Here is a 25,391-nt window from a genome sequence, read left to right as displayed (position 1 = left end):
TCTGGCATATATAATTTTTCACTCATGATTTACAATCCCAAATCACAGTGTCAGCTGCTAGACTCACCCTTAAAGATACATCTGGCAATCAAACTATATCAGTAGAATAACTCTTCTGAGCCTCACTTTCATTTAGATAGATAGATAGATAGATAGATAGATAGATAGATAGATAGATGATAGACAGATAGATGATAGATATTGATAAATGATAAGTAGAGAGATGATAGATAAAAGATACATAAATAGATGCATAGACAGGAGAGAGAGAGAGTAAAAAAGAGAGGGAGACAGAGATTATATGGTGGTGTTAAGGTTGACTCCTAACATACAAAATAAGTTAATAACACACTCTCACAGTTTGTGAACATGTTTCAGTCTCCAGTTCAAGAATATTCAGAATGACATAACATTAAGGAGAGAAATGGCAGTGTATGCCTCTTAGACCAACTGAGCATCTCCGATCTTAGTTCTAAAATTTAATAGTTCTGGAAGCTTGACAAAAACTAACCTTCTAATTATTAGTGTTCTTATGATTTGTCTCATGTCAGGATTCTTAGGGAAGTAGATGAAGGGATTGACCATTGGTGTCACCACTGTTAGGATGACAGTGGCCACCATGTCCTTGACTAGGAGGATTAAGGGTGCAAACAGATGGTCAGTATCACCCATAGAAGAGAGAGACCACAGTGAGGTGAGACCCACATGTGGACAGGGCTTTCCTTATTCCCTGAATAGATGGGAACTTCAACACATTGGAGAGAATATACCCATAGGAAACAGTGATGCATGTGAATGGTGTGATAGAGGTCAGCCCACCCACAGTGAAGGCTGTGATGTCATTGAAGGTGTCAGAACAAGAGAGCTTCAGGATAGGGTAGGGGTCACAGAAGAAGTGGTGCACTGCATTGTGGGAACAGAAGGTGAGTCGAACCATGAGGAGAGTGTGCAAGAGAGCATGCAGGTTTGTGATGACCCATGATATGGCCACCAGAAGGACACAGAGTCTGGGCTTCATCATCCTGGTGTAGTGGAGAGGGTGACAGATGGCCACATAGCGGTCATAGGCCATCACACTCAGGAGGAAGCCATCCATGTTGATGAATGTGATGAAGAAATAGATCTGGATCATACACTCAGTGTAAGAGATGGACTTGCTTCCCAACACATGGTTCACCAAAGCCTTGGAAACAATGACAGATGGAGCACTAATGTCAACACTGGAGAGGTTGGTCAAGAAGAAGTACATGTGTTCTTGGGCGTGTGGAGATGAGGGTCACAGCTGATGGCCAAGATGATGAAAAGGTTCCCAGAGATAGTGATCATGTACATGCCCAAGAACAGTCCCCAAATGACCTCGTCTTTATCTGACGTCCCAGAATGGAATTCTATAGCTGTCATCTAGTTCTCTCAGGCCATGTTCCTTGTGGGACAAAGTGTAACAAAGTAAAAGGAAGACTTAATTGATCAGGCTCCATGTACTAAAGAGATTTTAACTTAGTGTGAGGGATGTTGGAAATTACGATGGTCACCTCATACATGCTGGGATAATGCTATGCATCTGAGCTATATCCTCAGAGGCTAGGACAATCCTGTGGAGTGAATTTTGCTGAAATGCATAGCTGGTTAATCTCTATAATACTTTGGTTGCATGAGCTTAATTCACATGTCATAGTCAATGGACCTTTAGTGTGCACATTTCTCTCATGTACTATTTATTGAATCTCTGATAATTACGTTATATAAAGAATTCATGAAGAGGTCTAGAGGTGGAGAGAGAGGCTCAGAAGTGAACAGTATTCCCCAGTCATGGGTTCCATAGTTAGCTGACGTAGAACAGCTAAGGCCCCTGTTTAGTTCTTCCCTGTTCCTTCCTCCATATTTTCATTATGTCTCATTTGTAGACGAGCTGAGAGCCACTCACTGCCCTTCTTCTCGGGCATACATCTTCTCATGTCACCCGTGTTAAAGTCTGAAAGTTAGAAATAGCGTCATTTAACAGAAGGAAAGACCCAAAGCAAAACCACGTAGCCATATCTCCCATTGATATCATCTGTCCCTTCAGCTCAGGACAATTCTGTTTACGCAACTCCGATTGGTTTAGGTTCCTCTTTACTCCTTTCTGCACTTGGAACTGCAAAGGACCAGCCTGATGGCTTATTCCCAACCTTGTAACACAGCATCATAATGTCCTTGTGGACAGAAGAACTGCTGCCTCTGTGCAGAATTCTACTCAGAGTCTTCTTTGAGTAAGAAAATTAGTTAGATGCGGCACTCAGTTGTACATTTGGAAGGAAGATGGGAACTTTATAGGAAACATGTGCTTGTGTGAACATGTGTGCTATTGAGATAGTGGCATCTTAACTTCCCCAGGCCCCCTCGCTGGCTGCTGTCTTCTGCAGTCAGATGCCTTTATAGAAGCCTCGTCTCCGTTGGTTCCCTGTTTAAGCCTGGTTGATGAAAAGTCGCAGCTCAGCCTTAGAACTGAGGGGCCTTTTTCTCACTGGAGAACACTCTAGTAAGACACAGGGGCTTCCACGAGTCAGTTGGATGTGGAGGAAGGAACAGGGAAGAACTAAACAGGGGCATTAGCTGTTCTATGTTGGCTAAGTATCATGGAATCCATGACTGGGGAACTCTGCTCACTTCTGATCCTCTCTCTCCATCTCTAGGCCTCTTTATGAATTCTTTATATAATGTAATTATCAGAGAATCAATAAATAGTACATGAGAGAAATGTGCACACTAAATGTCCATTAAATATGATGTGTGAATTAAGCTCATGAAACGAGTCAGTTAGAAGAATGGCGGTCTTCTCATCACTCGCCCTAGAGGGAGTGATTGAAAGTTGACCCCAACTTGCCAGAAAATAAGCCTCTTGCTTTTGCATCGAAAGAAAGAATGGAAGGAAGGAAGGAAGGAAGGAAGGAAGGAAGGAAGGAAGGAAGGAAGGAAGGAAGGTAGGTGAGGAGAAGGAGGAGGAGAAGGAGGAGNNNGGAGGAGGAGGAGGAGGAGGAGGAGGAGAAGAAGAAGAAGGAGAAGGAGAAGAAGGAGAAGAAGAATGGTAGCCAATTAATATTAATAGGCCCTCCCTCCCCGGGGACTGTGAGTTGCCTGAGGACGATGTGAATCAAGTTGCCAACTTTGAGGGTCACCAGGCAGGGCTGACTCCCTGTAACTCCTCATTAGAGGTACACATGCACCCCGGACACGGAGCACCTCAAGACGAGAACAGTTTGGTGTTCAGACTTGTTACTTGAACCCGGACATGCAACATTGTTCTTCTGAGTTTGTTTTTCCATCTGAGAAATCTGAAGATGGAGAAGGCGAACACAGTTCAGTTTCATGATATCAAGGCTTTTTTCTCTTACCCTTTTAGTCAGTATCTCACAAAGCCCAGGCTGTTCTCACACTCACTATACAGATAGCCCAGGACTGCCAGTTATCCCATCTCCCGTGGGACTGTGGTTGTAGGGGTGAACACCACAGCTGGCTTACATGGGACTGGGAATGGGTGTAAGACAAGAGCTCTACCAACTGAGCCATGTTCTCCCCCCCCCTGCATGTTTTTTATTATTTCATACATCTATGGTTCCATAATATAGCCAGTATTTGTTTACTTTTGTCAAGTGCACATTGATGAAACCGAATTCAATCTTACATGAATATCTGTTTACCAAAGTGTATTCTTGGATTGAGTTCTCGGGAGGAAGCAGTCATGGTGATATACGACAGCCATACTGAAATTAAGGAAAGTTTCTAAGATTCAGAGTCAAGTTAGTGTTGGTCCTCTCTGCAAGATTCAAAGGGGCTCATAGCAGAGGTGGGGCTCTGGTGCAGGAAGAATTCTTCCAGGCAGGTGGAACCCTACCTTCGCTCCTGCTACTTTGTTGAAAGTCAGCTCCTTTTCACAGTAGGGAAACCTGTCTTCTAAGGTGCCTGCCCTTGAGTCCTTACTACCAGGGGCCGCTGCTCTCACAATCCTCCTCTCCTGGAAATCCAGCTGCAGAGCATTAAGCAAGACAACAGGCCTGACTTACCTCTCAGACCTTTGACATATGGCTGACTGCTCACTGAGGGCCAAGCAGCTACCAGAGACTGTTCCCAGTTCTGGGTCCTACTTACCCTCATCCTCTGAGGCCCATATCACAGGTACCATATGCCTGGTCCTGTGCCCCGTGTCCATTATAAAGCTGATGAAATTGAACGTCAGAGAACCTCGCGGCAGCTTTGTTCTGTACACTCTGGTAATTGCTTAGACATCATTCTGAATGGCCCCTAAGCCTTCAGGATCAAGGTTCGATTTACTGATTTATACTAAGAAAGTAATGACTAAAAACAGAAAACCAATTCTGTGTTTTAATCTCTGTGACAGTGAATCTATCCCTGACATAGAAAACCAGAAGCTTCTAGAGAATTAAAGATGTGTGCGTTTCACTGTGGGTTTCCCCAGGAGACACAAAAGGCTGAGTTAGCAATTCCCTTGAAAATACTTTTCTTAAAATTATAAAACGGGTCTTGAGATTTGTTTTCTTTTAATCTGTATGTGTATGCGGGTCTGGCCTGCATGGATGTCTGTGCACCATGTGTGTCCCTGGTCGTCAGTGGGGTCAGAAGAAGGCATCGGATGCTCGGGTACTGGAGGTATAGATGATTGTAAGCTGCCATGTGGGTGCTGGAGACCCAACCTGGGCCATCGCTCCAGTCCTAGTAAAGCGTGTCCTTCTCCTGGAGTTGGCACCTGTGGTTTTTTTTGAAGACCTACTTTATAGCCTTATGATATACACTGGATTGATTTCTAATTAGAGTCTTCATATGATCAAACCATTTTTTAAACTAGTTTTCTTAAAAACTTAATGACAATGGAAATTTAGCCTCCCTCTCTACAAAATATCTGAGAAACAAGGAGAGTGAAGATTTGTATTTTCAACCACAAGTTTCCTTCCACGAACTGAGGGGGGTGAGGAAGCTCTGTGAGGGGGTGCAGACCAGGAGATGGGGACTAAGTGCTCGTTGCAGTTCTAAGTGCACTCAGTTCGGCTGTGGATCTTGGAAGGTCACAGGTTCTGATGCAGCAGAAGGTGAGGTCCAAGATTTCGACCCCCAACAAGCTCCTGTGCATTGCTGTTCAGTGGATCACATTGTGAGCATTAAGACCCTGAGGCCTGGGACCTATGAGATGGCTCAGTGGGTCAGGTCACTTGTTGCTGAACCAGAAGGTATGAATTTGATCCCTGAGACTCATATATTGGGGGCGGGGGGAAGAACCCACTCCCCACAAATCTTCCTCTGACCTCCATGCACTCACCATGGCACCTATAGATGCACACACACACACACACACACACACACACACACACTAACAATACCAAGTTAATTAGTCTTTCAAGTGGACCTTGATGGTTATTCTGTTTTGATTAGTCTTGATGGTTTTAAGGGATGTGTTTGAGGAGTTAGTCTGACCTTGGGAATCAGGTTGTCCTATGATGACAGTGAAGTTATGAAGGGACTCATGAGTCATCGGTTAGTGTGTGTCCTGAGAAGCAAGGACTTTATGGAGGGGTGGGAATCATATAGTGGAGATGGAAAGTCCTGGTTATCAAGGAGTCTCCTGGTTTCAATGTGTCTTGGGGAAAGCCTTATGTCTGTTCTAAGATGTTGGTTTGCTCTTTAAAAAAAAAAAATCAGGATATCCTACCAGAACAGACTTCCACAGTCAAAATCACCTCAGGAGACAGCAGTGGGGGCACTGGGGGCACTGGGGGCACTGGGGGCTTGTCCTGACCTCTCAGAGAAGCCAAGTATCAGGGTATCCTTGGAGAATCAGAATGGCAGAGTCTGAGAAGCTGAGTTTCCTTCAAGGTGAGACCTGAGATCTCGGTTGGGTGGACACACTTGGAACTGAGATGCTTTGGAGGACCTAGGTCCCCTTGCCATGTCTTGGTACCCTCGGGGTTCTGAATGAGCGAGGAGGTGATAATGGTTGACTGAGGAAATCAGCGAGGACTCGGTCGGGAGCTCTGGCATCTGGAGGCTTGCTGGTGAGGCTGAGTGAATCCGAGAGTGGGCTTGGGTCAGGGAGGGGCCGGCAGGTGTGGGATCCGACACCAGGTTTTATGGAGGGCGTGGGTGGGGAATCACCTAGTAGTGCTTGAAGGTTCTTGGGCTTCAGTGTGTCCTGAGGGTTCTACTGTCCTAGGGCTACTAAGGTATCCTAGAGGACCAGCATGCACTTGTGATTTTTCACCCTCGCTGTTTCCTGAAATTGGTATGATCATCACTCACTCACATGCTGGGGTGCCATGCCTTGTTTCCACCCCATGTTCTCCTCTCCACTCCCCCTCCCTACAGTGGGGTTCAGAGGAGGGGTGTCTCAGTAGGAATGTCTTTTCCCCCCTCTGTCCCCTGCCTGCTCCCAGAAGGGGGATTTAACAGGACAAAAGAATCTGGTCCCCTGGGAATATGAGCTCTTGGCCTCAGCCCCTGGACCCTCTGACAGAGTACCTTCTCTCATCTGACTTGTTATCCTCCCCTGAGCCGGGAGGGGGGGGGGTCTGGTGACCAAGAAGTGATTGGACGGGCTCTCGGGGCCAGGAGGAGGTCTCTTCTCCAAGACTAAAGGAGAAAGAAGGATAGCGTGAGAAGGAACGTAGATAGCTTAGGGAAAACAGAGCAGCGTCAGGAAGCAGAGGCAGAGAGAAAACTGGGCAAAGCCAAGAGAGAGAGGGGATGAGATGTCAGTTCAAAGGAAGGATGGAGGGTTAGGAAAGGGGAAAATCTAGCTATATCTAGCTATACTTCACACACACACACACACACACACACACACACACAAACACAGCAAGGGAGAGACTCAAAAAGAGGTAGAAACAGGGAGAAGAGAGAACAGAAGACAGCATAGACAGAGAAAGACTTCAGGGAGTCACAGACTAGAGGACAGTAGGCTAGACCATCTTTGGTTTGGGTGGCTAACCATGGAAGCTCAAAGAAGGAGCCAGCAGGAAAAGCAAACGAAGGGCCAAGCCTATGGCCGATCCCTGCCTGAGCCACGCGTGGCCTCTGGGACTCTGATCTCCACGGTAGGTGAGTGAATCCCAGGATGGGCTTGGGTCCCCGAGGGAGCAGCAGACGTGGGTTCGCACTGGCTTCGGAGAATGGTTTGTACTTCAGAGGGTTGACAGATGGAACGCAGAATTGGAGCTTTGGGGCCCTTAAGAAGCGAGACAGAAGAAATCCTTCCCTTTACAGGGTTGGGAAGTGAGGCTCTGGCTAAGGGAGCGGTGGAAGGCTCAGCGCTAGGGCAGCAGCAAAGCGGAAGCTTGCCCAAGGTCCCTCCTCCTCCGAGGGAGCTGGAGGGACAGGGTTTTCCTCCAAGGAGGGCAGTGCAGTGCCTGTCTGAAGACACTGGGTGCTTGGGGGGGGGGGTGGAGTGCGGGGAGCCACACCGTTAGATTCTCCTGGGGACAGACCCCTCCTTTCCTTGGCACCCACCTTCCCAGGTGTCTCCTCTTCCCTCTCTATTCTCTCTGCCCTGGTGGCTCTTAGACTAATTAATATGAGGGCTTAGGGAGCTTTGGGGGAAGAGAGGCAAGCCTTTCCCACGAGCTCAAGTTCCTGCAGGCTGATGGCAGGGCCAGGGCAGAGGTAAGAGACAAGTCAAGAAGTTCATCACAGAGTGGAGAATGTGTTTGTATATAAGGGGGAGGGGGAACACTTCATCCTCTTGAGAGGGGGCGGGGCGGGGATGGGGTGTGTGGAGGAGAGACGTATGAAGGAGGTGCATGGGAAATAAATACTGTGAGTGGCAACCAGAGAAGTCCTTGGTAGACAGCAAAGAGGACGCCCTCAAAGTGTGTCCTGTGGATCATATGTATGCCGGAAGGTGACACACAAACGTGTGGGCGTGCAGCCAGAGCAGCGGTAAAGGCTGAAGGCAGAAGCTGTGATTTTGAAAGCTGACACAGTTCTTGTGGGGGGAGTCCCACGGGAAAGCAATGTCCCAGGATCGAAGCAGAACACGGGGGACCCGCAACAGGAATGCAGGGATGGGCTGGTGGTCCCATTAATAAGGGGGTCTCCCTCCATTTTTCTCCCTCCATAGACAGAAGCTCTGAGGCCTATAGGAGGTTCTCTGATACAGGGCCGGGGAGACCTAAGCTTTGCCCACAGAGAGGCCAACCCCACTCCCGGCGCCGCCACCGCACCACCTTCAACCCAGCACAGCTGGAACAGCTGGAGTCAGCCTTTGGGAGGAACCAGTATCCTGACATCTGGGCTCGAGAGGGGCTTGCCCAAGACACTGGTCTCAGTGAAGCTAGAATCCAGGTGATGATGCCCTAAGGTTCTCGGGGAAAGAAACAAACATTGTCTAGCTGCTTGCGACGTGGGGGAGACGGAGGGGACAGGTCTGTCTGGGCCTAACCATGGGACTTTTAACCCTAATTTAAATACTCACCAGTCAACACTACCTCCAGTGCACCTGACCCCAGCTCTAAGCTCATCCACCTTGATGGATATCAGATGTAGATCTGCAATGGTATAGTTCAGAGGTAAATCCCCTACCTAGCCCATACAAAGCCTTGGGTCTGACCTTCCAGCACCGCACAAACAAAAATACAGTCAAGACCCGCACCCCTGCCTTTAATATTGACACAACTCCAACAAACAAGCAACCCTAACTGTTCACACGTGTAGCTATCTTGCCTCTGAGCAGTCTTACATTTCTATAAACCTCACATTCCTGACGTCTCAGCCTAGAGTTAGATGACCTGAACTACAAACTCTTTCTTAAACCCAGCCTTCCGTGTCCAACAACGCTTTCCCCGGGCTTCAGTTCTCAGCCTCACTTGAAGGACACTTCCAACTCTTTTGGGGAAGGAAACTGGCACGGTGTCTTATTTGGCAGCTGCCGTTTCTGACTCCAGGTTGTCAGAGCTGGGAGCGTTGGCTGCAAGTTGGAAGTGAGTGTGAGGTTTCTACTCCGTCAGCAGTCCTGACTCGGACAAGCCTCAGGGAGAGCTAGCTTTCCCTGACACAACAGGTGCCTACTCTGTCATTGCGGGTATGAGACAGTGCCACCCATTTGGGACAGGAGTGCAGATGTGATGTGTCTTCTCTTCCTTCTCTCCAGGTCTGGTTCCAGAACCGCAGGGCTAAGCAACGGAAGCAAGAGCGGTCACTTCTCCAGCCGACAGCCCATCTGTCTACGGCCACCTTCTCTGGCTTCTTGCCAGAATCCTCTGCCTATCCCTACCCCTATACAACACCACCTCCACCCGTACCCTGCTTCCCTCACCCCTACAACCATGCTCTCCCCTCCCAGCCCTCTACGGGCACCTCACTCACTCTTCCTCCCCAGTCTGAGGACTGGTACCCCGCCTTGCACCCAACCCCCACTGGTCATTTGCCCTGTCCCCCACCCCCACCCATGTTTCCCCTCAGCCTTGAGATGCCAAAGTCCTGGAACTAAGTGGTGATAGGTCACCCTCTCTCCATAACCCTCTTGAGACACGAGAGAATTGAGGGCTCTCTTCTCCTACTAAGGGTGAACTTAGAAACGTGTGTGTGTGGGGGGAGGTGCAGTTCAAGATTGGAAATGGAAAAAAAGGTAGGGGGAGAGTTTGATGAGCTGTCGGCAAGGTGAGGAGCTGAGACACTATGAAGGGGTTAGCTGGTAGGAGATACAGGCTAAAAAGCTCAAAGAGAGGATGGGAGGGCAGTGGAGATAGGGCCAATAGATGGATGCCCTTGGTGAATGGTAGCCCAGAAAGAACCTGAAGCTTTTTCGTTGAGATCCCAGTGGGAGACCCTGAGCTGTGTTGGAGTTGACCCCAGTCCCTCGGAAATCACCTCCTGACTTCCCTTTCTTTTCAGCAGATGTGCTGCTGCTGGGTCCTATTTTATGAGTGTGGTTTCTCACAGTCTCGCTCCCCTTAGTCTTTCTTACCTCCAAAACACCTTTGTTGATCTGAACACTGAGCTGTCAGTCCCTGGTGCAGAGCACAAGATGCCATTAGCTTGGTCTGCAGGAGTTGTCAGAGTCTGCCTTAACCAGCTTTAAAGTCGGCTACAGGTTTAAACATACTCTGCTCATGGCAAAGAAATTGCTTGACCTGAGGCAAACTTGTCCACAAACCATACCAGGCTCATAAGCGGTCGTTCCCAAGAAAGGATTTTTTTTTCCCCCAAGTGCCTTGGTCTCAGCCCCTCCCCAAAGAAAAACAATATAGCCTTGTTGATGACATCATGATGTTTTATGCGGCTCACCAGATAAACTTTGGGAAAGATGATGAAGTCAGATCCTAGATGTGCAAGCTTCTGGGTGGCTTATGCTTGGAATTTCAGTATCTGGGAGGGTCTCCAGTTGAAGGATAGTCTGAAGTACACAGTGAGACCCACATCAGGCTGGGATACATAGCGAGACCTTGTCTCAAAAAAAAAAAAAAATGTGTTCTGTGTGTTCCAAATGTGTTCTGTGTGTGTGTGTGTGTGTGTGTGTGTGTGTGTGTGCGCGCGCATGCACACACAGATTTTTTTATTGTCATTATTAGCAATTCAACCAGGCAACAAGTGATGTAGTATTAGGTCTTAAAAATAACACAGAAATGATGCAGGCATGTCCAACATTTTGGCATTGTGAAATGATGTATCTGCAAATGTATCTGGAAGCATTCATAGCTGTCCGGGGACATTTAAGGCCCTTGGGCTGCAGGTTGGATATGATGAAAACGGACAACAGAAAACTTGCACAGATTATGCAAATTGATGCAAATACTTGCTCTGGGAATTTGCATAGGTTATGCAGATAGTATGCAAATACTTTAATGTTCTTGTATCTGGATCTCTGAAAAAGGGCCTAGAACCAATACCACACAGATGCTGAAACATAACTCCACTAGTCCTGAGACCATCAAAAATATTAGTTTCAGAACATCCTTGGAGGTTTTTTGTTTGTTTGTTTTATCATTTTTGGCGATTGAGAATGATGTCACTTTTACTCATCTTTAAATTTTCCTTTATTTCTAGTGAGAGCAGATTTGGGGGCTTATCAAAGGTTTATGGGTTTTTTTCTTCTCTGTAGCCTCTGAGTTAGGGGTAACTGTGGGTCGATGTAACCATCTTTCACTGAGAGAATGCTGGGGGTGCAGCTTGTATATGTAGAGACTGCTTTTGATGGTCTGTTACTTGTTTTCTGCCTTTTTCAACGAGGGTTCCCTAAGAAAGTTAAACCCCAATTCCCTAAGCACTTATTGTATATAAGGACTTAACTTTTGTTTTAAGTATCTAGAATTGTGCCCGTTTTATAAAACTGGTAGAATTTAGAAGGGTCATTTGGTTTGTTTTCTGTGCTCTATGTTTGGCAGAAGAATTCAGCTGATGAGCTCTTTGCCTTCAGTGGCTTCTCCAACGTTCTCTTCATCATTTGGATACCAACATGCTTTCAGTCATCTGACATTTGACTTACTGTGTGTAGTAATATAGTTCCGTCTTTACTGTTTGTTGCCCTGCCCCGCAATCAGCTAACGGGTTACTCCTGTACCATGCTGTAACTTTGCCCTTAGCTTTGTAAGGTCACATGTTTCCCTTCACCAGTTCTCATGGGTATAGGGGCAGCTGCGGGCCACCAAGTCCTTTCTCTGCTCTGGTACCAGAACCACAATGACCAACAACTGAAGTGTGAGAATCCTGGGTAACTTTAAAAGGTTTCTTAACCAAACACAAGGTGCCTCGTGTCATTTCTTTCAGACTTCCACGTCTCTCGGTGAAGTTTGGTTTAGTTTTACTTTATTCAGACACAGTCTCACTCTGTGCTACAGGCTGGCCTTGAACTTGCTGTGCAGTCCAGACAGGCCTTAAACTCTCAGTCTTCCTGTCTCAGTCTCATGAGTGTTGCTGGAGTTACGAGCATGCACACGCACATCCCAACAAGAACGCTCTTTTTCTGATTAAGCAAGGCATACCTTAAAGGTAATTTATACTTGTTCTTTGTAACTCAAATGGGGATTTTACATATTCCTAATATGTGTGTGTGTGTCTAAATTTTAAAAGCTTCCTATTAAGAAGTTTCTTTTTAAGAAAATCTTCAATTTGTCATATCATAGAGCCTAAAAATACGAAAAAAAAAGTATTTTAAAATTAACAAATGATCTTGGCATGATACATTATCGTTTATACACATAAAGGAAAAATATTAACTCCACACATAGGGATAGCAAGCCCCCGTACCAGGAAGGACATCCAGGATGTGCACACAGAGGAACTCTGACCTCTGTGGAGCATGTCTACTAATATATTAGTTCTAAGACTTTGTGATTATGCAAACAATTTATAAAAGCTGCCCAACGGTGATCTTGGCCATTAACAACACCAGTCAACATAAGCAACAGTGTCCAATTTATTTATGGTCATCAAAAATGGCTATGTGCACAGATGTTCCTTCCTCTCTGAAAGTAAAGATGAGGCCCCATATACACTAATTCCTGCGGCCTGTGGCCGCCCTGTTGATCTTACTGTTAGCATGTGGTCTCTCGGCCATCCGTGAAACACACAAGGAAGAGGCAAAGTTGACTTGGTGTTTTGTTCTATTGTTTGAGGAGCACAAATATCACTGTGGCTTATTGGTTTTTCAGTTCCCTCCACTCTGTGGCTTATTGTTAAGGAATAAGGTTTGATAAAAAGTAAAATGATGCTTCTCTCAGATAGAAAAACTAACAAACAAAAAACAAAAATAAAAAACCATATTTTCCTGAAAATCAAATGATCAATGATTAAGTGATAATGAATAAGTAATTAATTTGTCCAATCCAAAAAAAGAGACACATTAGGAGGCGTGAAATCGGCCTTTAGATGTTGGGGAGGATTGTTTATTGAAGTTCCAGGGACACCATTTACATGTTAGTATGAGTTATTTTTGCATCACTACTCACAGAGTTGTAAGGTGGTCCCAAAGCTAAAGGCTTCAGAGACTCCGTGGAATGAAAATCAAATAACCCAGAAAGGTCTTGAGGCACAATTTTACATCAAGGCATTTTTCCCTGTGTTCCTTCTGGTGAAGGACTTTATGTCCCTGCCATTGTTACTGCATGGTAGGATTGCTGTGCAGAGGGCTATGTGCAATTAAAACTGCAAGGCAGGAGGGGAAGAAAGATGGCGTAAAACAGATTCTAATGCACAATGTCATCTGATTCACTTACCAAGAGTGTAGTTTAGGGTCGCTTCTGTTTCAATATTACAATAAAACTGGTACCAATTTTCACATATGCTCAAATAAGCTACTTATGATGTACCTCAAGGTGGGTTAAAAAAAAAAGAGTTAAGTCCATCTCAAAAGAGTGGTCAGGGTAGACCTCAATCATGTGGTAAATAAAAGCAAGATCAATGAAGCAGTTGGTTCATTGGGAAAATAAAAAACCAGAAACCTTCAGACAAACTAACCAAAGGCAAGGGAAACACCATCCAAATTAACAAAATTAGAGATAAAGAAGAAGTGTGTCACAAAGCACACCAATGCAATCCATTGAATCATTGGAGAATATTTGAAAACCTATTCCAAAAGATCTGGAAAATCTAGAAGATATGATGGATAAATTCCCACACATACAATCTACCAAAATTAAATAAAGAGACTCTAAACAATTTAAACAGATCTGCAATGAAGCTATCATAGTCTCCTGATAATGAGTCCAGGACTCAGTGTCAGAGTCTATCAAAGCCCCAAAGAAGAGAAACATCAATCTGACTGGACTGTGTGGAGTCTCAGTGGAGTTTTAATTTATATTTATTTCCTTGATGGCTAATGACATGGAGCACTTAAAAGTAATTAGTAGCCACTTGTATTTCTTCTGAGAATTCCATTCCATTGAGAAAAAAAAGGAGCCAAGAGGAGATAGGAAGAGGGTAGTAAGCAGTAAGTGGAAGTAAGAGCAAAGCTCGGTCACATCTATGTATGAAAATGTCAAAATAAAACATTGGTTTTTATGCCACTAAAAAATTAAAAGTGTGGTGAGAATTTTGGTTTCTTAAAAAACAAAAACAAACAAACAAAAAACAACAACAAAATACAAAAATAGGGACATGCTTTCATTTTAATCCCAGATGTGGGGTCATAGGGCTGCTTCAGATTGTCTCCAGCAGCTGACAATGATTTGTCTCGTGCTCTAGCAGGGGTGCGATTTTTGCCAGCCTCCAATGGTTTCTGTGATTGTGTGATGTTTGGAAGGCTGGGGAGTGTTGAGAGGGTGTGCAAATGCTAGGGCCTGGAGCGGTGGGGTTGTTGTGATTGGTGGGTTAGTGGTTGATGTTTGGTTGGCTGTTTCTGGTTGCTGTTGGATGCTGTAGACACTGCTTGTTAAGTAGTCATGCACAAAGAAGAAAGAAGAAGGAGAAGGGGAAGAGGAGGAGGAAAAGGAAGAGGAGGTGGGAAAAAGAGGAGAAGGAGGAAGAGGAGGAGGAGGAGGAGGAGGTATATATCCTGTATCCTGACAGAGAAGATCAAACTTGTGCCAAGTAATTCAATGCCCTAATCAACGGGAAATAATTTAACAATAACATTGCCCCCTTTTCCTTTCTATTCTTTTTTTTTTTCTCTCTAAAACACAGTATTAGGAGGGTGGAAAGGGTAGAAAGGGGGTGGAGAAGGGTGAAAGAAAGAATTCACAAAGTAGCAAAAAGACAGATACAAATTAAAAAAGAATTATGAGAAAACAGTCTGGGGGTTGGAAGATGGTTTCCCCCCCTCTCCCATCACCCCTCCCCCACCCCACCCCCAGGTTAAGAACACTTTGCTCCTCTTGTAGAGGACCTGGGTTCAGTTCCCAGTACCCTGGTTATGTATCTTATAGTGGCCTACAACTCTCAACTGTAGGGAATACAACATTCACTTCTGACCTACTCATGCAGCATGCACACACATTCATAAATAAAGAAATGGGCCTTTAAGTAGCTGCTTTTCAAACAAACTCACTGCTTTGATTACAAGAGTCAATTTTAAAATGTGTTGAATGGATGACCAGGTAGATAGTAAGATGTAGTCAGCATGGAACTCAGAAGTTGCTTAGCAACACAGGGGCATCTTGAGGTAGGCAGGTAGGCAAGCCCAGAAATCCTGGGGAATGTGTTCCATCCAATGTCTAATGACCTACATTCCCTCCAGATTCAGCACCCTTCAGGAAAATTGAAGAAGCAGTTCAGGTTAATCCCAATAAGCAAATGAAAGGTCAAAGTTTAGTGTACCTAGCTTTGCTCAAGATTTAAAAACACTTGAGACACTTTAAGACTTTATTTTTATTTTATGAGATTTTTGAGGACCCTGGGCACCCTTAGACCAGAGCAAGGTAAAGAGGAGGAGATTGTGGGGCTTCCTTGCATACATTAAACTGACTCCCAAAAGGGCTAGCATCTCTCCAACTCTCCATAATAAGCCCGAGACTGGAGTCATGCGACAATGATTTTTAAAGGTTATCTGCATCTGTCCAATGTTGGCAAAAAATCCTGCTAAGGTGGAGAGCCATATCCCCATTCTTCATATCTATTCTTCCTAATTCTCCTCTACTCCTCCAAGTGATAGCTGATGTAAGCGATGCAAGAACGAGGTTTGGTCCCTTCAGCCAGAATTCCCTCTTACCCTTCCCGTTTTCCCTTAGTCGTCTTAATCTCACTTTGCTCCTCCTGCTATAAATTCCATCCTTCCTGTGATCTTAGTTCCAGTTCACACCAAAGTCCCTTTTCTTCCAGTGTAAAACACCCTGCATTAAATGTTTCCCCACTTTTACTACTCAGTTTTGTCTTTGACGATGCTATCGCGCACGCTGGGCCAGCAGCACCCAATAGTTCCACACCTGGCTCTAAAATAGCACATCTTAGATAGGCACTTTGTTTCCGTTGCTGCCGATGAAGAAAATGAGCGCGCGGGGTGGGGTGGGGTGGGGTGGGAGGGGTCAGGGCTCCTCTCCCTGGTTTTGGGTGGAGTTGCGAGTTTCGCCTTTTTTAAAGTTCCTCTCTTCCAGACAGTTCCACTGACCAGTTTCCTGTCCCCCATCAATTGTTTGTTTCTACTGTAGTCTCTGACGCGGCAGGGGCGGGGTGGGGTGGGGNGGGGGGGTGGGGGTGGGAGTGGGATTAGACTCCGCCCTACCTGGGTCAAATGGGGCAGAAAAAAATGCACAGGGTTATGCAGCTGTTCTCGTGGCATCCGGGGAGTCCGTTAACGGCTACTTCCCTAACAGGCCCTGAGGAACCTGAGCGAGCGTCAGAGCTGCATTGGCTTTGATGGCTCCTGTGGCTTTGCCTCGCAACCTTGGGCATCAAGGAGGGGTGTGACCAGAGCTTCCACCTGGATGACTTCCCCCGCCAATGGTTCTAACACCGCAGCAGGTCTGCTGGACGTTCACTTGCCTGGAATTTTTCAAGTTTTTGAAGAATCCATCTGAGGTTTATTTTCTCTAGGAATAGTTGATTTTGAAAAATCATAAAAGAAATGAGGAAAAATAACAGCAGAGGCTGTCACCAGACTAGTTAAGCAAGGTGATTTTTTCCCAGAAGAGAGTCTAAGGCGGAAGACTTCAGTGAGAGGCGCTGTCTGAAGGCACAGGAGGACAGGGGAGGCTTGAATCCACAACCCTGTCTCCTGACAGGGATAGGGTTTTTTTTTTCTCTATTTTCTATTTTTATTTTTATTTCGGATAGTCTGATAGTCTGATTTACCCTTTCAACTTTTCGTGAGGACAGCAGATAGCACAAGGTTAATTTCCAGAAGAAACCGGAGATCTCTTCTGTCCGGGGATACAGAGAGAGACCTCAAGGATGTTTGTTCATGGACTTCTGTTTATAAAGGAGGTGTTGCTGCTGTTGCAAGCAATCACAGGTTTATGGAATTAGACTCCGGGGATCCCTGCTAGCACAGGCAGTGCCGAGGGTCCTCCAGCAATAAAAGTGTCCTCTGTGACTCTAACCAAGCTGCGTGCCCTTTACTTTATACTGTGGGGTTCCCTGGACATGTATCGATGTTCCGGGGCTAATCGGTCTTCCTCCATAAAAACACAGAAATGACCCACAAAGCCTACTTGCAGAAGACAATGCAGGGCCATTTTATTTTTAAGGAATGCTTGACTTTCTGGAAACCTACAGAACTGGAGAGGAAAAAAACAAACAAACAAAAAAACAAAAAACAAAACCCTGTTCTCCTGTAATAGGAGTGAGGGAGACAGGCTGGAAATGTGCCTCCTCAATTCTTCCTTCCTCTCGGTGTTCCAGGGAGGATGTGCGACTGCTCTGAGGCCCCACCCTGTGGCTTTAACCTTCAGGGCCCCCAATCACATTCTGGACTATTTTTTGGTTTTTCAATCACATTCTGGACTATTTTTAGGCTTCTCACTCGACTGTCCCGTGTTCCAGGAAAGCAAGTCAGCGACAGTGTCTCTCCCACCTGTTCACTGGATCAGTGAAAACAGACTGATGGCACCGCATCCATCTGCCCTCTCACCCTTGCTTTGGACCAGGACTGATCCGGAGAGGACTGAGGGCGCTGCCTTGGGTCCCCGAGATAGAGGCAGAACTCCCCCCCCCCCCCCCGTGCATGCAGGGCTCACACTTTTTTGTCTCCAGAGTCACCTGTGAAAGTCTAAGCCACCAGATCCCCTCTATCTCAGCTGGATACCCAGACTGGATCTTCATGAGCTTGTGAATCAAGGTGCGGCCATTAACTACAACCAAAGGCTTGGAGGCAAGGGCAGGAAAAGAAGGGGTAGTCTGGGAAATGAAACACAGTTGGAGAGTCGGCCGTTGCAGCTCATAAGACACTGCCAGGAAGACAAGAAAACCAAAAGCAGAGACCTTCCGGTCCTCGGGCTCCCAGACAGGAGAGGCATCCTGACTGCTGGGGCCCCACTCCCGTTGGCTTATATTTGGATGTTGTGAGGCGGCCTCCCTGCAGAATCTTCACTGCCCTTCAGACTCTTCCTTCCAGGCTCTCTCCACCCATGTCACAGAAGAAAAAAGTCAAGACACAGGACCGCTCCCCCATCCCTGCTGTGTACCACATGAAGCCACCCAGGTTCACAGGAAGCCGACTTTGTCTGCCCTCTGGTTTATGACTTTGCTGAGCTTCAATGGCGAAGTCCTGTACTTCATTACTTCCCAACCTTCCTTCCCATCAGAAGCATAGACTCTGGGTTCTCCAGCCCAAAGCCAAAGAGCTACTTCCCAGTAAGCGAATAGTCACAGACTGCATCCCACTCCCTCCATGTGGTGGAAGATGTCTCTCAAGTTCATTTAGATTCTCATATATACGGCACTTAAATCAAGGAGCAGGGGATGCCTCTGTCATGCAGTTTATTTTTAAAGATTGTATGTGTGTTCACGTGTGCACGCGCACATGCATATCCATGTGTGGGAGGGCACACACGTGCACAGGCAGAGAGGCTAGAAGAGGGTGCTGGGTGTCCTCTACCAGTTTCTGCCTATTCCTCTGAGGCAGAGCGGGTCGCAGTGATCCTCCTGTCTCTGGCACACTCAGAGTGGGGTTTCAGACCTGCAGGGGTACACGGCTTCTTGCGCAGATGCTGAAATAATTTCAAAATCTAGTCCTTGTGACTGACATCGAGTCTTCTTAGCTACCAAGGCATCTCTCCAGCCCCGTTTTTTCTCCCCATTTGTAGAGAGGGCTTTGTGTCTAGCCTCAGACCAGCTGGGGATGAGACTCCTGTCTTCTCCTTCCAAGTGCTCAGGTGACAGGTTTGTGTCACCACATCCAGTGTATGCAGTGCTGGGTACTGACCCAAGGACTCTGTGCATGTTACTGAGCTGCACCCCAAACCTTGCCATATGGTTTATACTGGCTCTGTGGGCCTTGCCCAGGGAGCCAAATACCAGGTAGTATGAGTTTCCTACTCAACCCCAACCAACCAATGAAATTATATATTTTGGGAATAGCCTATGTGGTGAGATTTTTCTTACTTAAATGTTGAAAATTGACTTCCATGTCTCTGTAAGACACAGGAAAATGTAACATTTAAGAGGATACAACAGAGTCACCTAGGAAAAGAGAACCTCAACTGAAGAATTCCCTTGACTGGACTAGCCTGTGACCATTGTCCGTGAGGCATTTTCTTATTCATTGTTGTGGGAGCGTCCAGCCCACTGTGGGTGGCACCATCCCGAATAAAGTGGTCTAAGAAAGTGGTCTTGGGCTGTATAAGAAAGCTGAGCAGAAGGGTGGGGTGGAGGGGTGGGCTCCTGCTTTAAGTTCCTGCTTTGGCTTTCCTCTGTTATTGACTATGCTTTATAAAGCTAAACCAAACCTTTCCTGCCAAATGTTTGTTCTGGTCAGTGTTTTTACTACAGCAACAAGAAACCAAATCAGGGCAAATGGTCTTATATTGCCCAATGCCAGGCTATATACCAGACCCCAATGGTGTGTAGCAGGCCTTCAGGGAGCTATTAGCTTCCTTGAGTTTCCCAGGTTTCAGGAGCTCTCCTCAGGATCTAAGAGGCTCTCTGCAGAACTAGTTAATTACAGGACCCTGGTTATTAGCTTCTCTGTCACCTAAACACAGCCTAGAGGCATCCCGAAGGATTGCCCAGTTCAGTCTCTGTTGGGTCCTCCCTCTAAGCAGTGTTGTGCCTCTTACAGGCACGCTGGGGGTTGCTCCCCAGATCAGCCGGAGTGCAGCAGATCAGCCGGAACACAGCGTCCTCGGACCGCCCACTGTCAACGCCCACTCGCCCGGACCAACCACCAATTTCGTCATGCCTACTCGATTGGATCCACCTTCTGGACACAGCTCTGCTGAGGATCGGACCGCGCCATTGAGAGATTGGGACATGCACCATTGGGACTGAGACACACTCAGCAGAGACAATGGGACACGTGGGAGAGGGTTGGGTTTTCCCGCGTGTAATCAATAAATAATCTTTCTTGCAGGTCATCTCTTATTTCAGGAAGCTTAGCTCTGTAGTTTGAACCCACCCCAAGGTGTTTTCTGCCCACACAGACAGGCGCCGGTCTGCGTGCAGGCAGAAACACTACAAGTCTCCCCTGAGGCCATACACGTGAAAGATGGTCTTTATTGGTGATTGATGTGGGATGACCCAATCCATTGTTGGCTGCACCAACATTAGGCTGATGGGCCTGGGCTTTATAAGATGAGCATGAGCCAGTGAGTGATAGGAATGTAGCCTGAGGCTAGCACAGGGATATCTGGAGCTCAGAAGGTATAGTGTTTTCTAAACTGATAAGCCAGGGTGTTTGCAGGTAACATTCAGAGCTCTTCTTTCTGGTCCAGGAGCAAGGGGGGAGAGGGGGAGGGTATGCCAACTATCAAAGATCCCAGGAAGCGAAGAGCCTGCCCTACAGAAAGTAGTAGGACAACACTCCCCTCTGGTGGTCACTATGCAGAACTGCACCAGGGGACACTAAAGCACTTCCCTTAGACATTTATTGAGATGTCTAACTATAGACCATGCAACCAGCCGAATGGCAAATATCCTATATTCAACTAGATGTGACTAATACATAAAACATCTTGACATAATTATCATTGCTCTGAAGGAAACAATCCCACTGTAGAAGCAGCGACTCATGGTCAAAGACTCTTGAGGACAGAGTCAGAACAGGACACTAACAGAGCTCTCAGCAGGATCCGAACACCTGGGATAGGACAGCCCAATTCTTTTTTGTTGTTGTTGTTGTGTTTTTTTTTGTTTGTTTTTTTTGTTTTTTGTTTGTTTTGTTTTTGTTTTTCGAGACAGGGTTTCTCTGTATAGCTCTGGCTGTCCTGGAACTCACTCTAGACCAGGCTGGCCTCGAACTCAGAAATCCACCTGCCTCTGCCTCCCAAGTGCTGGGATTAAAGGCGTGCGCCACCACACCCAGCTGACAGCCCAATTCTTACCACATCAAAACCTCTATTGTGGGGCTGGCAAGATGGCTCAGCAGATAAGAGCACTGACTGCTCTTCCGAAGGTCCTGAGTTCAGATCCCAGCAACCACATGGTGACTCACGACCACCCGTAATGAGATCTGACGTCCTCTTCTGGTGTGTCTGAAGACAGCAACAGTGTACTTACCTATAATAATAAATCTTTTTAAAAAAAAATCTCTATTGTGTGACTTCATGGAGAGGTATGAACCACTGTGTATTCACCCAATATAACAAACCAAAGAAACGATTCTCCCGAAGTCTGACTAAGCAAGCCAGTGAGTTTACTGGGGTTTCTTATGGGAGCATAAGAAAGGGGTTTCTCCAGCTGGAGTATGGGTAACTCAAAGGCAAATAAGTCAACAAAAAGTCCAGCTTGGTGCAGCTGATGCCTCATGAAACAGGCACGGTGGGGGCTTTCTGTACAATTTCCACTGCAGAATGACCTCTCCCCATTGGCTGTCCACTGCTTTTATAACTTTGGAGAAGGCACTTGTGAGCCCTTCAGCCCCCTATGCTTCGAAAGTTTCCTTAGCTTCCCACATCGTATGAACCCGCCGCCTCCCTCTGAAGGTGGGAGTACATTCCAACCTGTACTCCCGCCCTGCACCCTCCCAAGCCTTGAAGGAGATGAGAGGTCTGTTTAGTTTCCTCCAGCTACGACTGAGCTTTGGACCACTGTGGCGCATCCATCACTTGGAGCGTGACTAGGGTCTGAGTCTCTGCAGTATCCCTCCCCGTGACGAAAGGCTTCCCCCGGGACTGAGGTTGACAGTCATCACCATTGACGGGCGTAAACACAAATATTCAGAAGGCAAATCGACAGGGACACCCTGTCCACTAAACAAAACAACAGCAGCTGCTTCCCCCAGTGAGGCCTATGACCTCCTTCTCCCTGGGCTTTGCCTTATGGTATCAGACGTGAATGAGCTTCTAGGGAGTGGGCCCTAGTCCAAACAGAAAGCAGTTAGGTGCGCCAACAACAGTAGCGCCACGACTTCATGAGCAGGCCATTTCTGCCTGGTGTGTTGGTAGTGCGATAAGCCAAGCAGGACCACCCATGACAATTCTTCCCGAGGACCTTGCACAATGTCTTCTCCAGCTATAAAAGTCACCCAGCAGAAAGGAAACTTTCCACTTAATCTCATCCTGATTTCTCAATGTCCTAAACCCAAAGCGTACAGTGTCTTTAGTAATAGAGGCTTGACACACAACCACCAACAATGGTAATAGGCTTTATAGTTTGTGGCCAAGAGATTACAGGGGAGTGTTATGGGGTGGTGGTGCATGTCTTTTAATCCTCACACTCTTGAGGAATAAAATAAGCAGGTCTCTGAGTTTGATACTGACCTGGACTCCATAGTAAGTTCCAATCCAGCTAGGGTTACATAGTGAGGCTCTGTCTCTTTAAAGAAAAAATGTAGAGAAGTAACTGAGTCCTGACATCAAGATCTTCATCCAACAATTGCTGTTCTTTAAGATGCTTTTCTAAATGTATAAAGCCCTCAAAGGTTATACACACACACACACACACACACACACACACGTTCTTTCAGAAGATGGGTAAGATCCCAGAAGGCCCCAGCACTATCCATTCTAAGCAATCACAATTATTCTTTGCTCTGGGGTGGGGGTGGGGGTGCGTTAACAAGGGCCAACACACCATGCAGGACCACATCATGTCTATCAATTGTTTCATTAGAAGAGCAGCACTGTGTGCCGTGAGATGGTTGGGGGGGCACTGGCTTAGCCTTCTATAATACACTGACATGTCCTGAAGCCATTCGGCGTTCATTCAGTGCCATCCTGGGGTCAGCTGCTGCTCTTGTGGGGCCATTGAACAGCTTGTCATCTCTGAGACTCCGTGAGGAGCTTGCACTGCTCTGCCCGAATGAGGCGGAAGTAGGCAAAGCTTTCCTAGTTTGCTTTCTCTCGCTGGTAAACACGGTGACCAAGAGCAACCTGGGGAGGAAAGAGTTTGTCTTAACACATCCTGACCAGAGCCACCACTTCGGGAAGCCAAGACCAAGCCCAGAGGCAGGAACTGAAGCAGAGACTGTGGAGGAAACTCCGCTCACCCTCCTTGCTCCACCCAGCTTGCTCAACCTGCTTCTTACACAACCCAGGACCACCTGCCTAGGGATGGCCGTGCTCACAGAGGGCCAGCCCAGCCACATCACCAACCGAGACAATGCCCCAAGGGTCATCCTCCACAGGCCAGTCTGATGACGCATTGTCTCTGCTGAGTTTCCTTCTTCCTACATGACCCTAGCTTGTGTCAAGCTGAAAAATAAAAACAAAACAAAACAATAACGGGAAAGGGGCCATATTATTGCCTGTCGTGACTGCCTCATGGTCTCCTGCTGTGATAGGTTCCAGACCCTTGCCTTTCTATCAATTGGGAAAAGGCCATGGACCAAATGACAAATCCCTGCCCCCATCTCCAGTACACTAGCATATTATACTAGTATACAGTATATTAGCAGGTCGGAAGTGTACACTGCACACTCTAAGACAGTGGTTCTCAGCCTTCCTAAGGCTGTGACCCTTTAAAACAGTTCCTCAGGCAGTGATCCCCCCCCCAACCATAACATTATTTTCATTGCTACTTTGTAACTGTAATTTTGCTGCTGTTAGGAATTAAACAGTGTCCTTCCAGACCCAGTGAACTGGACATCAAACATCTCTTCTCTTGGGGCCTTACCTCAGCACACCTGTCCTTCCAAGGTCTTTCAGTCCCTGATTCCCATGGGCATTTCAGCAGGTGATGACCAGTTTCTCGTGTCCCATGTAAACCAGTCCATGGGGACCCGATTTCCCTTGTATTGTCCCCACCTATGCAGGCTTTGTCTTGGGGGGGGGATGGGTAGTGTAACATTGCTCAGATTTCCCACCCAAGGCAATTCCTAAGCTTCGTAAGTGTTACAGAAAAGCTAAAGCTAAAATCCATTACTTCAAGACTAATTAAAGTGTCCTTCTGGGTGCTCAACAATCAAAACTTGAGGTTTGAACTGAGTATAAAGAAACTTTAAAAATAATTTTTAAAAAGCCCATTTTTTTGTCCCTTGCCCTCTAAGCCACCTGTACTTTTGATCAGAGAGTCCATAGAGATTCGAGAGGATGAGTTGTAGCTAATGTATTACCTACAAAAAAGAGGAGCATCGCCCGGCGTGGTGGCACACGCCTTTAATCCCAGCACTCGGGAGGCAGAGGCAGGTGGATTTCTGAGTTCGAGGCCAGCCTGGTCTACCAAGTGAGTTCCAGGACAGCCAGGGCTATACAGANAAACNCTGTCTTGAAAAACCAAAAAAAAAAAAAAAAAAAAGAGGAGCATCATCAGAGGCTGAAACATTCCCTATGCCCCAACGGAAGCCACGGGGCCAGAAAAATCCTGACTGTGTCATATAGCACAGTGGTAGTGTGGGAAGCCACATTCGCCATTACAAGATGGCGCCTGAGCCCGAAGGGGCTTGTTGTCAGTTAGGCCAACTAACTGACAACTGTTGTGCACATGCTCAAACAGCACAGATGATGAGTCACAGCTCAAGCCCGGAGCATGCAAATGAGGGTATATAGTGAGCACCAATCATGGAGTAACACATCCCTCTTAGGCCTTTTTCGGGCTCGGGGTCTTTTCGCTTCAGCAGTCAAACCCGTTATAAACGTCTGCAGAAGAATCCTGTTGTTGCGCGTCTTTCTTGCTGGCGAGTCAGGCGATCGCAACAGGTAGAGCTAAAAATTAAAGGAGCCATGGGGCAAGCTATAAGTCCCTAAAAGCAACACCCAAAAACCCTGGAGTGGTTTTAATTCCTTAAAGATTACTTTTTCTTTTTTTTTGCCACCTAGATGGTTTTAAGGACCCAATGGTAAAGTATAACAACAACAACAACAACAAGATCTAGCATTAGAAAACAAAACTCTACCAGATCTTGGTAAATTGCTCAAATAGACCCAGTTTAACCAGGAACCTTGGTACTCCTTTAGCTCCACAAAGACATCCAAGCAATCGGCTTCCTATAAGTTATATTTATTTTTAAATTATGTGTACATGTATCTGTGAGTGCAGATGCCCATGGGGTTCATAAAAGGGTATTGAATCCCCTGGGGCTGGAGTTACAGTGGCTGTGAGCTACCATGTGGGTCCTGGGAACTGAACCCAGGCCCTCCACAAGAGCAGCAAGCATCCTTAACTCCTGAGCCATCCTTCTTTCCAGCCTGTATTTCAGCCTATTTAAAAAAGGCTTTATCAGATCTTATCAAGTACACTGACAGATGTGGAACTGAAGAAGAAAAAAAAAACTGCTAACCTCGTTTATTTCTACAGACCTTATTTTCTGGAAAGTGGTAAAGCCTCAGGGGGGATTGCTTTTGAAGCAGTGAATCAGTCAAGAGCCTACACTTTCTCTGCAAACGGAACCCTGAAGTATGAGTGCTCTGCCCCAAATGGGGTGTGTATGTCACCTCTCCTCCCAAGGT

At 46.5% G+C, this 25,391-nt stretch overlaps 2 protein-coding genes across 2 annotated transcripts; one reads left to right on the top strand and one right to left on the bottom strand.

Annotated features, from left to right (window-relative positions):
• Positions 1-664: 664 nt before the first annotated feature.
• On the bottom strand, positions 665-1,249 carry LOC110332628 (olfactory receptor 1C1-like). The gene has a single exon (XM_021213921.1). The coding sequence runs from the start codon at positions 1,247-1,249 to the stop codon at positions 665-667; it is 585 nt and encodes a 194-aa protein (XP_021069580.1).
• A 5,410-nt stretch (positions 1,250-6,659) lies between these two features.
• On the top strand, positions 6,660-9,572 carry Prop1 (PROP paired-like homeobox 1). The gene is made up of 3 exons (XM_021214094.2): positions 6,660-7,083; positions 8,102-8,325; positions 9,131-9,572. The coding sequence occupies exons 1-3, from the start codon at positions 6,975-6,977 to the stop codon at positions 9,467-9,469; spliced, it is 672 nt and encodes a 223-aa protein (XP_021069753.1). The 5' UTR covers positions 6,660-6,974; the 3' UTR covers positions 9,470-9,572.
• Positions 9,573-25,391: the final 15,819 nt, after the last annotated feature.

The sequence above is a fragment of the Mus pahari genome, chromosome 14 (genome assembly GCF_900095145.1).
Source record: "Mus pahari chromosome 14, PAHARI_EIJ_v1.1, whole genome shotgun sequence".
NCBI lineage: Eukaryota > Metazoa > Chordata > Mammalia > Rodentia > Muridae > Mus > Mus pahari.
The sequence above is the reverse complement of the archived record's forward strand: the minus strand, read 5'-3'. Positions and strand labels throughout refer to the sequence as shown.

What these genes read in the sequence shown, in the direction of transcription:
- LOC110332628 (XM_021213921.1), bottom strand. Translation starts at nt 1,249, where the DNA reads ATGTACTTCTTCTTGACCAACCTCTCCAGTGTTGACATTAGTGCTCCA.
- Prop1 (XM_021214094.2), top strand. Translation starts at nt 6,975, where the DNA reads ATGGAAGCTCAAAGAAGGAGCCAGCAGGAAAAGCAAACGAAGGGCCAA. An exon ending in GACTCTGATCTCCACGGTAG is followed by an intron (nt 7,084 to 8,101) that starts GTGAGTGAATCC and finishes CTCCCTCCATAG; the next exon opens with ACAGAAGCTCTGAGGCCTAT. An exon ending in TCAGTGAAGCTAGAATCCAG is followed by an intron (nt 8,326 to 9,130) that starts GTGATGATGCCC and finishes CCTTCTCTCCAG; the next exon opens with GTCTGGTTCCAGAACCGCAG.